This window comes from Bombus impatiens, unplaced genomic scaffold (assembly GCF_000188095.3).
Source record: "Bombus impatiens unplaced genomic scaffold, BIMP_2.2 scf_0368, whole genome shotgun sequence".
NCBI lineage: Eukaryota > Metazoa > Arthropoda > Insecta > Hymenoptera > Apidae > Bombus > Bombus impatiens.
The window spans coordinates 94,345-110,879 of NT_176787.1; the positions used below are offsets into that span (position 1 = coordinate 94,345).

The 16,535-nt window shown below is 26.2% G+C and overlaps 1 protein-coding gene and 1 long non-coding RNA gene across 6 annotated transcripts in view; both read right to left on the minus strand.

Annotated features, from left to right (window-relative positions):
- The window catches only part of LOC100747971 (protein held out wings), a 46,595-nt gene that overhangs the window by 4,662 nt on the left and 25,398 nt on the right, over positions 1-16,535 (minus strand). For 2 of the 5 annotated variants that reach the window (XM_003489750.4, XM_012386032.3), the window contains exons 5-7: positions 16,043-16,145; positions 14,197-14,499; positions 4,395-4,522 (exon numbers count right to left, since the gene is read on the minus strand). In XM_003489750.4, coding sequence (XP_003489798.1) covers positions 4,440-4,522; positions 14,197-14,499; positions 16,043-16,145 — 489 coding nt within the window. In that variant the 3' untranslated portion in view covers positions 4,395-4,439. Of the gene's footprint in view, positions 1-4,394; positions 4,523-13,859; positions 14,500-16,042; positions 16,146-16,535 lie in introns of those variants that run through there. The other 3 variants (XM_033320883.1, XM_033320884.1, XM_024367868.2) reach the window with 2 other exon arrangements.
- LOC117151698 lies at positions 5,313-12,755 on the minus strand. Its single transcript, XR_004461793.1, has 3 exons — positions 12,746-12,755; positions 11,943-11,952; positions 5,313-9,581 (listed from the first exon to the last, which is right to left on the minus strand). It is a non-coding gene; the product is annotated as an uncharacterized LOC117151698 (long non-coding RNA).

Genomic DNA, 16,535 nt, shown 5'->3' on the forward strand with positions numbered 1-16,535 from the left:
ATTATATAAATACGTAGCGTTAATTGTCCAGCAAAACATGTACAAAGGAAAACCTGTCAGGTAGATTCAATATCTCAAAATTTCTGCTCACAATTGACTATTTTGTAATTACGTTGTTGTTGAATATTTTTAATGCTTGTTTCCCCTAAGAATCATCTGGATAAATTTTGTCCTCACTTTTTCCCATCTTCCCTTCTTTTTCAATATATTCTCCATTATTCTACAATTAACACTTACAGTGAACACAGGATGAACGTGTTGCATTATTATTTAAGCATAAAATAACAAAGAAAATTCAACACACTACATTTTCGTTAAGTTTATCAAAATAATGAATATTCTTTAGATTTTTTCATCCAGATTATTACTTTTGTTGGTGTGCCTGTTATTCTGATAAAAATATTATATAGGCTACATGAAGATATATATATATGTATATATATGTATATATGTGAATAGAAACATCAAGTTAGTGTCAACTTGGCCATGTGGAGCATTTCTGGTTAGTTTTATAAAGACAATGCATAGTTATACGTTTTGTGTAAAAAATGAAATCGCTTCTATAATAAAGGTGCCATTGTAAATTATGCGTGGTATTGTTAGTGATGATACATAAAAAAGGATATAGGATGCATTTTTAGGATTAAAATATAAAATATTTTATTTCTAGATAATAAAGTTTGGCAAAAATTGTTAAAAAAAATTGTTTACAACGCGTCGAAAAAATTTGTAACTTTTGGTAAAATTAGTCGAGTAAGTTTCCCGAGACGTTAAAGAGAATAGTGATTAAATTAATACGATATATACAGGCAAATTTTTAGGTACATGTACTTCTAAATTCGCATATTTTCGTGCGATATAAGTGATGTCCTGGATTCAAGTGGAACGAAAACATCCGAAGTTGAAAAATAATACGATAAAGTACTATACTTCTTCGTAGCTTAAGCCTTCGCATCGTATCGTAGTACCATCCCTGTCATTTTTCTTCATTCGAAATAAAAAGAAACTACTCTTCTTGTACTTTGTATAAATATTTATTTGAAATACACGTACGACACGCACGTGTACACACGTATGTATATCGTATAAATGTACACGCACAAAAAGGCAGACGTAAATGGAATGAATAAGTGTTCCACAGGCACAAGTTGCCAAAAAATTTATCGATTTTGATGTATGGTCACATACGTGATCTTTGAATAAAGATTACATATTATGTCGTAGGTAAATATTAAATCAGTCGTAGTACGCAATATTATTTTCAGAGCTGTATTTTATATTTATATTTGTTCTTCTTCGAACGTATTTTTTATTTTCTTTTTTCGTTTTTACTTTTAAAGTATTGTTTTTATTCATGTACATCCTATATCAATTATCCTTCGACAATGATAACGGTACTCTCATTGATTATCAATAGCTATAATACGAAGATTTCAGATTAGCACTAATATAAAAATGCGGACAAATCGTGTAGAAGTAAAAAAGATTTAGAAAAAGAATGGGTAGGTGCGCACCCATACCATACCGCAGTCTCTCCATCATTTATCTTCTTGTTTCATGATGCAAAGAAGACAGAAGGAGTAATATATATTTTTTAAAGATATTTAGTCTTTATACCTAATTGCGGGGAGTCAACATTACCTTGAAACTTTAACTTTTATTTCAATTGTGCATGTGAAGGGTATAAAAGGTAATATGTATCGGATCCTTTAATGTTGTACAAAATCACTAACCATACCCACTTCTACAATACTGAATAACGTTATTACTTATTCAAACCGTTGAAAGAGAAATTCTAAATAAAACTAATTTGCAAAGTAAAAATTCCTTTCAACATGTAATATGTTAAAAATTATTTAATACGAAATATAGTATGATTTGAGTCTTTCATAAAATATTTTTAACTAAATTTCATATTTATTATAAATTTTATATTATAATTCAACAATAGTCTCGACTAGAATTTTGAGAAAACTCTTTCTTAATAATAAAGGATCGAATCTATTTCCAAGATTATTTTACGCGTATAAACGAATCTTCAATGTGAGGTTCTATCTTACGCTTAATTAAAAAATTTAGTTTTACAAACAAAAAATTTCGAAATTTTCTTTGATATAGATATTTTTCAGTTTAAAAACATTTCAAATTTACAAATTACAATAATTGAAACATTACGTGAAATTCGCGTTTTACCAATATGCAATTATATTTGAAAATAATTACGTATTCGTTTGATTTTTGTTTTAAGTAAATGATGAATTTTACAAGAAAGATATTATTGTAGAACACTGAACATATTACTACATTAACGTCAGTATTGGATTACATATTAATAAATATCGGAGGAAATAACATATGATAAATTAACTCACAAATAAAAAAGAAGATCAAAGTATTCTTCAAAGATATTGTTTATATAACATGTTAAACATATTAAAAGATCATTGTTTAAAAAGTTGTATAGTAAATAAAAAGGAATAAAAAATTGCAATGTTTTATACGAAAATAAAATTATTGGTACATTTTTTTTTTAATTTAGATGTAAATTTGAATTAAAAGTGTTTTTAACATACATAAAACAGATGTATATTACATCATACAAAAAAATTCCTGTCTCTACTTTCAGTCTAGAACTTTACGATTTATTAGCAAATTTTTTTATATGGTTAATGGTACGATACATTATTCGCACTTTATGCAAGACTCAAACATATTTATTCGAATACTACGCGTTTTAATCAATTCCCACATATAAAAGATTCAATAAACGCAACACATTTGTATCTCTACATATCACAATAAAATTTGTAAATAATTTCATTGTTGTCATATACATTTTTTGAAAAGGCACCATAATTCTGCTATTACCTTCTTATATGTTACATTATGCTCATACGTATAATAAAAAAATTAAAACTCACCGATATCTCCATTACGATTTATTAATTGTAATTCATTACCTATTTATAAAGAGCAAAATGCTAAAAAAAAAGTGAAAAATACTTCTACTATAATACTTTGGATAAATACCCGTTACTATCAATTATTTTGAATTTAAACTGACATTATTTCATGGCTAAAATAATAATAATAGCAAGTCGTTGATTACTCGGTTTGTAATATAAATATGTAAAAGAATAAATTTTTGGCTTAGAAGTACAGAAAAAAGATGTTGTAGAACAAGAACGAAAAGGGAAGGATCTTTTTTAATGAATGTAAATGATTTTTCTCGAACCTTGAAGCTTTCTCATGTGACCATAAACAATTTAAATTTGACTTTCATATTCATGTCTATGGAATGCATGCAATTTTTTGACATTTACAGTTATTATTATGATGCAAGATATTATGACTGACTAGTAAATAGGTAATTGTTAGCTGCGATAAACTTATAAGAAGATGAAATTAAACGTATAAAAGGAAGAAATGTATAAAATCTCAAACATTATACATCTACGTTTACCTTTTTCAACTTCAAGTGAATGTACACCCAATTCTGCCTTTACACGGATCTCTGACAATGACTTTAATTTGACATTGGAATAGAAAAAAAATTTAATTCTCTTTTCATACGATTGGCACAAACAGTGCCATTCGAATATGGCAAAAATGTTCATTCGTTTTCAATCCTCTTTGCTAAAATTTTCTTTTTGGTACTTTTTCTTAGGTTTGTAGTCTAATTCTGTTTCATATTTCCTCGATTTTAATTAAGTTCAATTATATCGACAGTTGACTCTATACTATTTTCTATTTTATAGCAATATTATGCGGATCCTGTTTCATTCGAATTAAAATGGTAACAATAAGTCCTGACAGTTCTCTTCTCTGAAAAGTTAGACTTGACCTGTCGTTTCCCGTTCGCTCTTTTCTGTTCTTACATACTCTATATATATGTGTATGCATGCACATATAATTGTCTTTACAAGTTTACAACATAAAGATGCATTATATTTTGTCACATAATTTCTGGAAGGACCTATCAACCGTATAAAAACATAAGTAGGTGTATAAGTTTCGCATAACGAGTTATTAGTTTCATTCTAACATCATAATAGTTGAAAGTAACAAAGTTTAAGAAAAATCAATCAATTCTATAAAAAGAAGACATTTCCTGCATGTAGTGTGCACTATATGAAAGAGAAAGACATTATACACATAATATATTTTGCGAGACAATATAATATCTATATATCTATATCTCTTTATGAGTATATATAATATATATATACAGGAATATAATACAAAATAAAATAGAATATAATATAAAAGAAGATAGATGATAAATATCTTTGTCTATGCACACGTATAGACTGTAGATACGGATATATAGATATTACGAAAATAATAATTGTGGGAATAGTATACAAAAAATGGAACGTTTCTAAGAAACTAACCTTTTCACGGAGGCGCGTACAGTATTGTGATTGCGCTCTCCGGATTCACGACAAAGCACCAGCCCTTTGATAAGGGTGCTCGCGAATCTGACCCAAGTGTCTACGTTGCTTTGCAGCGGCTGCTGCACCTGTCCCCAACATACAAATGTGTTTAATTCATCTGTTTCCACATGTATTTATTATTATCCAGTCCTCGGCAGGTCACATAACTGCCGCTATAAACAATAATAGCAAATTAAAGTTATCTACAAGTTTACGATTAAAACGCAAACTAATAGCCAATGCTTCTATCTTGCATACTTTTCTTCTCACTTTTAGTTTCCGCAATGCTCTCACTTACATCTTATACATATATTTTATATTTAAACGTGTATAAGCACAATTCGAGCACAATTTCACAAATCACTTTTCCTATGCTCTTTATTAGTTTGCGTTCAATCTTCAAATTTGAAACAGAAAAGTTATTATCGTATAGGTATTATCCTATCCCCTGAAATGAAATAGCATAAAAGCGTTATATATATGTACATATATGTATGTGTACGTGTATTATTAATTATTTCAAATTTTTACTATATCTTACTACATCTATTTATATATTCATAGTGTATAATAATCTTATGGATCTAAAACTCCAATTTCCTTTACAAGATTTTGAACAACGAATATTTGCGTTCGTAAAAATAAAGATTAACTAGAAAAGATATACGTTCGTTCTTTTAAACCGTCTTCTTCCGTCATCCATTACTTTTTAATATTAATTAAGCTATTAGCAAATATACACGGGCGCGTACATATACGTATTTCTATTTAAGAATTATGCAGATTGTATTTATTAAATAAAACTTATTTCTTAAGTAAGAAATAAAATAATTCTTAGTAATTATACGTCATCCGATCATCGATTTCTTCTATATATGTAACATTTTTTTGCAGTTTATTGCAATTTGTGTATCCATACGGCAAATCTTAACGTAGAGCGAATCGAATAATTTTCATCTTATACCTTGCTATTAAAAAAATAGCATCATAAATTTCGTTAACACGTTAAAGATATTTGAAATATATTTGCTTTACGTATGTCTAGTACTAATCGTCGATGATACTAATTATCGAAGTATTAGACATGCGCATTACAAATTATCTTTCTTTATAATTTTTTTTCTTATTATCTATCGAAAATACGATATTATATTAACACCTAACATAAATATATATATATATATATATTAAATACAATAAACAGATATATTTATATGGTTTTTAAGAAATTACATTATCACGTTTAGCAAATTTTAGCTATATGTATATTAAAATTCTTCGCGTTTCATGACTATAGAGAAGTCAACAAACAGTGGACAATTATTGCTTATTTGTTCGTTGATAATAGGTTTTCGTAATTAATTATTTTATTTATTTGTAATGAATCGTAATAATTAAACTGTTATAAAACTATTATTCAAATCACGTTGCTACAATACACAGTAATTTACATAAATGTCATCATTGCACATAAGATTATTGAGTACTTTTTACTAAAAAGCTTAATTAAACATATCCTCTGAATTCTCTAATATGGTGTTATTTTGCACAAATAGTTTTACTAGTCAGGCTATACCGTTTGTTAATAATTTCCATAAATAATATTTATAATATAAAAGATTTTATAATTCTTAAAATTTTTTTTTACGAAATAGGCCAATACAATCTTTCACAGCTATCTTCAGATTTCATTCGGAAAAAAACACTTATTAAATACTGCTTACATCGTCGAACGTATAGAACTAGACAGATCAATAAATATTTACATGCGTACAGATAGTTGCACCAGTGTATTTGGTCCCTAATATATTATTTTTATTGTTGCTTCTTAATTTATTTCTTTATGTCGAGTAAAAGTTCCTTAGCACAAGGAAATTCATGAAAGAATAAATTTCTATACATTTTAATTTATAAACTAATACTCAATTGTTTTTCAAAGAGGTAAGGAATTAGTTACTAAAAGAACAATTTCCAATTGAATATCACTTGACTTTAAAACGATATAAAATTTAAATATTTTGTGTTCCTTTTCTTCTAAGATTTTTCCTAAGATTATGCCATTTCTAACAAAATACTACTATAATACTATCTTGATCAAACTACTACTACTAAATCTTATAAGCTAAAAACATCTTATATCTCACACTCTGTTAAAATTAACGTAAAATTAACATTAATTATGTATTAGATAGTATTTAATACCTTGACATGTGTTGAAAACGTGTATAGGAATTTACAGAAAGACAATTTTTCAATTACGGAGCGTTACTTGACAGCAGAGCAAGATTCAGTTTATATCTTGAAAGGATGTTTAGCAGTCACAATAGTAAAACAATTTAAACGAAGGAATTGCAACGATGGAAATATTGTAAAACTAACTTATCGAAATATTTATAAAAGAGTAATTTTTATATTTATAAAATACTATCTAATATTTAATATTCAGTATGTTGACAACTATTTGAATAGCAATAGTGTTTTCAATTAATTCCATTTTATTTAAAGTGTTGTGTTCCAATTTCTCACGGCCACAATATTTATTTTCAATATTGAAACGTAAAATATTTAAACATAAGTACCATGACAATAACATAAAAATGGATTTAGGAAAATAGCAAAATCAATATTAATGCGTAAACGATTATCACTTTTCACAATTGTTTCTTGTAACTAGATCCATCGAACTGTTTTAAAATAAATCTAAGGTAATCTAGTCTTTTTAAATAATATGAATCCGAAACTATAAAAAATAATTTAAGACATTTATTAAGCAATTTGATATTCATTATATTTAAGAAATGATTATATTACTGAAAAAAAGAAAATGTAGGTATGTGATATTGAGGTATCGTAATACGAGTACAATCCGCCAATGATATTGTCAATAATGGAATTAATAAAATCACAGCCATATAAAATAGCAAATTGGAGAAGTATTTAATTTGTCAGAAACTATGAAAAAAATTAGTGAAATTATTTAAACGAATTTTTACAATAATCCACGTTTTGAGACGCCATTAAACATTGATATAAAAGATTTTAGAAATGTCTAATGATTTCCCTGAGAATCTAGTATAATTTTATCACTAATAAAATATTGAAAATGTGAGAATTATTCTTTTTGGATTAATGGATTCCAAAACAAATAATCGTTAATAATTAATATTGAGTACCATTAAAAAAGGATTTTTGTCAAAATATAAACCAGAGTAACTTATATTTTACATGGTAATACAATAATTTATCTTACAATAAATTGAATGTTGTCTAACGAAAGAAGTATTAAACATAAAATATCTACTGACGTGTACATAAAAAAGACCAATTTGCTTTTAGAGGTGTATAATATGTACTTGATATAATTATTTTCAAAACATTAGCGATCATTGTTTGTAACGATCCTTGATCCTATTGTATATGAAAAACTAGTACCTAGTGATGTAAATTGTAAATCACATTAGGTAAAATATTTTTAGAAAGTAGAAATGGATATAATAAAAATATATAAAAAATATCTATCTTTAATTTCTAAGTAATAACTATTATTTATGCATAAAATACAATTTCTAAGTTTAAACGTGTCTATAATACGTCACTTTCCATTTGAGGAAGGTATTTACAAGATATTTTTGTACGATATTCTATATTTAACATATGACAAGAATTGAGCGCCATTTTTTTTATCTCGCGATATTTAATTTCTTTTTATATTTCTTAAATAATTTACTTCTCATTTCTGCACACATGTTTTCCAGTCCTAATATATATAAATATCAAATTTTTCGGACATATAACTGTATATATTTCAAAAATATCTATTTATTACGATTTGAGATTGCGGTACAGTTTTTAATGTGATTTGAAAATTAAGTTTATACTTGCGGAAATTAATCAAAAGTAATTGTAGACTACAAAAGGAACCCGAAAATATCTCGGTATATTATAAATACATTATTTATATGTATATACAATTAGATATTTATATTCTATATATATCTAATCATATAACTTTATTATGTGCAAACAATTCCTAACATGGAATAATAGAACTAGAAATACAGATGTGCATTAATAAGTTATGCCAAACTTCTGTACACTAAATTTCACATAAATTTAATAAGCGTACATTTAATGTTTATTTATCTGTCATATAAAAATTGAATAAATAATAATATCATATATATAAGATATTGGCTTTAGTTTTGACTTGAAATATTTTCACTTTTCAATTGCGATGCAACTTTCAAAATCATTTTTACCTTGTCAAAGGTCATAAAATATTACATACATACATGGCTGAAAATAAACAAATTTCTCGTGCAATAATAAACTGAATACTATATTACTAGAATAATCTATTCGATTGTACTTACTACGAAAATCGTGTTACCGTAACTCTGAAAATATGTAGAATGTTTAATAAATATTTCAAATAAAAGTAAAATATCTTTTGCTACACTGGATACGTCATATTAATTACTCATACGAATAAAATAATACGAGTAAAGTTGCAATCTGAAAATAATATTATGTAAAAAAAACAAAAAGGTAAAGATGTACATAGGTAGCTGATGTTTTTTTGACGAGAAATTCGCTTATTTCTTTTCTTAATTCTTATTGTATAAATTACGTTAATGTTGATATTTAGCTATATCGATATTAGAGTTATAGCAATAAATAATATTTGATTATTTCATTAAATATATAATCAATATGGCAATGCACCACAGAATCGATCATGCAGACGTATTAACGCGTGCAGACATTCTATTCTTCAAATCCCTTTAAATAATACAAATAGAATACGTAGTATGTCATAAGACGTGATATGTTTGAAAAATGAAAGTTCCTTTTAATAATGTAAAATAAAGAAAAAGAATGATAAACGCATTTGGTTTCAAGTTACAAAATTAAGCTTGAAATAATTTTCACAGCAATTTCACATAGGTGAATTGTTTTAACAGATTATGTTCTAACAAATACTTTTTTATAATATTTAATTTCTTAAACTGAAATAGATTTCACCTAACACTGTTCTATACAACACTATGCAAGGCTTACTCGGATAGAAGCTACGTCCAAATGGAATTTCTTCCTGATGTTTTGCCAGCATTGCAGCTAACTTCTTCAGGATCTGAGAACGTACTGCACGAAAATGACATTGTACAACAGTGTTTAGTGTGATAATCCGTTCCATGGAAGCCCCAAATCTCTGAAATCTGTTTCTTATCAATTATTTACATATTTTTTCATTCCACAACATTCATCTTTACGAAAAGGTTATTACGATACTTTTCATTTCTTATTATGTTGCTAATTAATATTCTAAATAAAAAACAATAATAGATATATATGTATGATATATGCATACATACATATATGTATAATACATAGTAATACTTCGTATTAAGAGAATATTCTAGTTTAGGCATTTTAAAAACCCAATTCAAAATCAATGTATAAATTTTCCGTATTATGTTTGCGGTAAGATTGTCTTGAATTTATAAAATTAATAAAAGTTTTAAAAATGGCATGCAGCTAGCAACGTGTGACGTACGATAACGTAAAGAGAAAATTAATGGTAAGCTCAAGTTTAAGCATGACACTTTAATAACATTTTGGATGAGAAAAAAGACGTATTCCTTCGCTTCAAAACATATAAATACATTCAGAAGTAGTAACTGCGAATTTAATGTATATTTAATGAATGATTCTTTGCAGTTCTGCATGTTTATCTGTGTGATGAGACTAACTACTGATCAGTAAGCAAAAGTATACGTAAATTTCTGCGATAAGAAGAAAGAGTCCATCGTTCAGAATGTCGGTAGAAGCTACTAAGAAAACTAAGACTAAAACTGTTCACAGAAAAAATAAATCGGTTGAGCAGGACTTTCCTGAACAAGAGTTCTGAACAGTCCTCACTTAACAGATTATTCGTAATTATAATCGATTTCGGTTAACTGATATGGTATGAGAAACTTTAAATACGTTTTTCTCGAAACCGGGTTTTTTAATATAAGCTTCGATCAATTGATCTCAAATTTTTGCTATAACTTCGGTATATCAAAAGTTCAACCTGTCATCCAATAGGACACATTTTTTAAGAATCGCGCTAAATAGCATATGATTCACTCGATCTATTAATAGCGGTGAATATTCTTAAGAAATAAATTACGCGTGTAAAGCGCCGATATCAAAAAGTTTAATGATATCTCTGTAAAAAATTTGTAAAAGGCCTCAAATGTGACACTCTAGACTAGAATAGCCTCTTAATGTTTCATGCCTCGACAAATGATCAATTTTTTAAAGTAAAATGTAAGTATAAAATTTTATTGCACTTGCATCGCTAATAATTCCATGTTATAAATATTTATCTGTAATAAATGCAATAGCACCACTATAATGATTATAATATATACAAATTATAAAGAAACAGATAATAAGTAGCAATTATTACATAATAGAAAAGTATACGAAAAATATTCTTCAAAATATGTAATACTAAGATAATAGCGTATCAAATACGATATTATACGAAAGACGAAGTAACAATTTCATACCTAACATAATCATTTATTCGTGTGCGTAAATTCCACGGACGAAATTATTATTAGTTACTAAAATAAGTTTCTACTAATAATTCGTTTTAAGTCGGGACTACTTCATTTTTCAAACATATCATACCTACTGAACACATTGATCTATATATATCTACTATAATGTGTAATAAATGGTAACGAATGTATGAGTGTATAACTGGACATACAATAATCGAGTATTTCATTCACAAAGAGAAGTCGTCTTAATTTTTAGTCTATACGATTATGTGTATATTTATATATATATACAAATATACGAATTGATTTCTTATACTTATCGCGTACGAGCTTGAATACTGCATGTATTGAAATCTTGTTTGTTCTAAACCAACTTATGAAATTCGAGTATACAAATCGAAGCTTATTATTACATTACTAAAAAAGATTGAGAGAATATGATCAAACAACATTTTAAATATTATGATAAACTTTGAACAAAAACACGATTAATTATATTCTTTTTCAATTATAATATACTTCGATAAATTTGTATATAATTATACGAATACTTTTTATAATTCTATCCAACAATATAGAAAATTTAACAGTAAAAATTTAACAATACATAACACGCTCTTCTTTAAAAATAGTTGTTTTACCGTTGCAATAAAAAAGAAAACAGCCATAAATCGCGTATAGAATAAATAAGAAACATTGAAGTTACTTGAAATATACATACAAATACGTTATTTGAATCGAATACTTAAGAGAAGTACGTTAAAAATCAAATAAGAAAATATTTTTTATGAGATTCAAAGTTTGTCTTACTCCGATAGATCCGCAATTCGATACAAGATTGTCAAATATTATACATGTAGTATTTACCACATACTAATTCTCTTTACACGGAATTCAAAGATTTGTCTCTTCATGATACACATATTTTAATGTCAAATATTTCTATTACTTGCTACTATCTGTTTTAAAAATGCAAGTTATAATATCATTGGACATAATCAGTATTAAATAACTATCAAAACTGATACGACTAGCAAATGACTGATGTGACTCTCTTAATATGTATGTATAAACATTCAATATTATAATAAAAATAATATCATCTAATTCTATTACGAGAAATGTTATCAAATTTCTTATTTTCTTTAATACCTGTCGTATTTTGACATTAAGATCATTACGACTTCTATACCAATCTGCTCATTATGTTTCTATTGCAGCTAATGATAATTATGAATGATGAAAATAATAATGATGACAATCAGGATGATGTTGAAGAATGGTACATCAACAGTAATAAAACTAAATGAGAATAATAATGGTGATTTGTGGATGATGTGCAATATAATAGTGAAAACAGTAACATAATATCAATAATACCTATTACTGATAAAAAACAATAATAAGCATAATAATAATTAAAAGCATAATAATATATGACGATATTGATATAGTAATGGTAGTAATATCAATGGTAAGAATAAAAATAAAGACAATAATAATAATCGCTTTCAGATGCGACAAAATATTTGACGACATTAACTGCTCTTACCATACAAATAAAAACAAAAAGATACATATATACATATTTGTAAATATGTATTTTTCTGCTTAATAGTGGAGAACATTCCTTTTATATTTCTATTTTTAAAGCAAAGCTTTTTTTAAGCAGAGAGATGTATATATACTATGTAAATATATATATAAAATGACGTTGTCAGCATATGCGTTAATATCATTATACAGAGTAACTACCGTAGTTACATTTTTCGATCCAAGAATTTTGTAAAAATATTTGTATAAAAACTTTGTACGTGTTATTTTATACATCTTAGCGATTGAATGTTTAACACTGAATAAAAACGTGTTATTCCCGTAAAATCCCGTATTTAGTGGAATATTGTTTTGATTTTATTACTATTTTTTCTAATTGGTTACTATTGTGCAACATCAAATGTTAAACAATAAAATTAGCCAGGATGTTCTATGTAGAATTATGCCATTAATCTCTCATGTATTCGTTCATGAATATATAAAATAAAATAAAATAAGATAAAATAAAATAAAATAAAATAAAATAAAATAAAATAAAATAAAATAAAATAAAATAAAATAAAATAAAATAAAATAAAATAAAATAAAATAAAATAAAATAAAATAAAATAAAATAAAATAAAATAAAATAAAATAAAATAAAATAAAATAAAATAAAATAAAATAAAATAAAATAAAATAAAATAAAATAAAATAAAATAAAATAAAATAAAATAAAATAAAATAAAATAAAATAAAATAAAATAAAATAAAATAAAATAAAATAAAATAAAATAAAATAAAATAAAATAAAATAAAATAAAATAAAATAAAATAAAATAAAATAAAATAAAATAAAATAAAATAAAATAAAATAAAATAAAATAAAATAAAATAAAATAAAATAAAATTAAATTAAATGAAATAAAACAAAATAAAATAAAATAAAATAGAATAAAATAGAATAAAATAAATCTTTAGCAACAATTTCCTTGTTTTTGTAAATAAATATATGGAATATACAGCATGCTATTTAAGTATTTTTTATCGCTAAAGAAAATTCTCCACGAAGAAACACAAACTTAAAAATTGATAAAAAATACAAATATATTAACTGTTTTTCATTTGTCTCTATTATTTCTTTTTATCTCGTTCTCTTTCTTTTTCTCGCACATTCTACTTCACTTAATCTGTGCTGGAAGGTCGAGAAGAGATCAAACAGGACAAGTAGCAGTAATCATAATAATGATAGTAAAAGGAAATATTCATAAAATTAAATGAAATAAAACAAAATAAAATAAAATAAAATAGAATAAAATAGAATAAAATAAATCTTTAGCAACAATTTCCTTGTTTTTGTAAATAAATATATGGAATATACAGCATGCTATTTAAGTATTTTTTATCGCTAAAGAAAATTCTCCACGAAGAAACACAAACTTAAAAATTGATAAAAAATACAAATATATTAACTGTTTTTCATTTGTCTCTATTATTTCTTTTTATCTCGTTCTCTTTCTTTTTCTCGCACATTCTACTTCACTTAATCTGTGCTGGAAGGTCGAGAAGAGATCAAACAGGACAAGTAGCAGTAATCATAATAATGATAGTAAAAGGAAATATTCATAAAAAACGTTGTTGCAACTAATATCAGCGTGCAAACAACCCACCAGAATTATCAGCAGTAGTGTAATCCGCGAGGAGAGGCGAGGCTGCTAAGGCTGCGTAGTTGGCATAATCGGCATATGGCGTGTAAATTAAACCATGGGGATCACCGGCAGAAAGAAGAGATCCTGGTGGACCCGAACCGTTTAGAAGAGATGCCGCGGTGGTTGGGACAGATATCCGTGGCGAGAGTATTAATGGAGCTCCCAACGGAGCACTAGGTGTCCTCATAGGTGTGGCCAAGCCTGGAAGAAGCCGTTGTGTTTCCGCCGCTGCTGCTGCAACACGTCTCCACTCTTCGTCGCAAGCTGAAACATTCATTATCATTATTTCAAGTTACGAAGGAAACTGATTTTATATTTATTTATATTTATCGTTACAACCATAGCAAACAATTTTTTACATCTCCTCTCCCCCTTTCAGTACCTTTACCTTCTTTCATTAATTTTCTAACTATTCCATCGTGTTATAGAGATTCATTTATCTATATACATAACTTGTAAATGTATAATAACATATAACATGAAAAATATTTTGTACGATTTAAATACGTATGGTAGTATCAGAAAAGTGTGAATCGAACAACAATAAACTGAATATGTATACCTATTCCTTGTATAATATTTTTTAAATTTTGTTCTGTACAGAATTAGGTAATAAATTTATATTATTATGGTATTATAAATTTTTAATAAAGTTATACTTGAAAATGCTAAATCACGTTTAAGAAGCTGTAGTTTAGCAGATTATTTAGAAGGGCAGAGATTCTTGAGATATATACAGAAGAGAAATTAATACGTAAAATTGATAGCCATTAAAATGTTGTGAACGAATTACACGCTTCTCGTTGAGAGTTAGAAACATTCGTACCTATTTACTTTATACTAATGTGTCTATATTACTTTATATTATCACTTTACTGCAAATTATTTGTATTCAATAATATAATCGATTCCTCAATCAAATCTTATATATTTTTGAATAATTTTAATTTTGAATTCTATAAATGTTATTATCAAAAAGATATTAAAAATAATTTAAATTAATATACGTCTCTCAAAATATTTATTACCATCACTCATGAAATATATATAGTACTTAGATATACATATACAGTGTGTTCAATCTTCATGAATTTTTAATAAAAAATGCGAATGACATTCCCTATAAAATAATCTACCCTGTGAATAAACAAATTTTCAGATAGGAATTTAATGATTTCGAGGAGAATATAATCTGCTGCAACTATAGTATATTATAGTATAAATGAATGAATTGAAGTTACATGAAGGTAACATACTTAATTTTTCTTAAATGGGATCTTATAACTTTAAGTGAACTAATAAATCCATCTTGATATTCTCTATACAATGTTATTAACCCATTTAATTATAATACACTTATACATATAACATACTCACATATGCTTACCATGCCTATCGTATGAAAGACGCTTACCTTAACTACTTTTGTATTGGTTTTTCTTGTCTTTCACACAAATTAAAATGGAAGTTTCTCAACATAGATAGATGGGTACCTACCTTTTTATAGGGAATGCCGAGATAGATCGATTAATGCATTAAAAATTACATGGTAACATTTTAAAAAGTAATAACAGTCATGATAATATATCCTTCATGCGTCCACCTACAAATAAACTAATTACATTAAATTACTTCTCCCTCGAAGTATCGTCCGAAATATCTTTTGAATAATGAACAATTCGAACAATGATTGCATAGATAGCATGTACGTATGTATATATATAGCTATAAAAAAAGTGTCTAATATTAAATAGTATTAATGAAATTTTATTTTGAAATAAAAGTAAATAAATATTTGAATCTATACCTGTAGCTGCAGCAACTTTCGTGTTAGAATCCCGATAGGTTCCATTGATAATAGCAAGTTCCATTAACTGCCGCTTCTTTAACTCGTCCTCTCCATCAGCCTGCTAACAGTCAACATAATTAATAAGAAATATATTAATATTTTTGAAATTAATTATAGTAATCTAAGAAATACGTTACTCATTTTTTTCAAATATTTACAATTTTACTTTAATATAATTTCAAACTTTTTATTTCTTCGCATGGCATATAACATTTGTAAGAGATTGAAAAAAGAGAAGCTACGTTTGCATGTTATCAATCATGCCATTATACAATTAAATATTTTCTATGAATATCACTTTATAGCTTAAAAATTAAGCTTCCATCAAATTAAATCACGTGAATACTTATTCTTTTAGTTTGCACGAACAAATAATATTTATTTATACATGCAGAAACTTTAGTGCAGTAATGCAAAGGTGCAGCTGATAGGAAGTAATTAATATTATGGG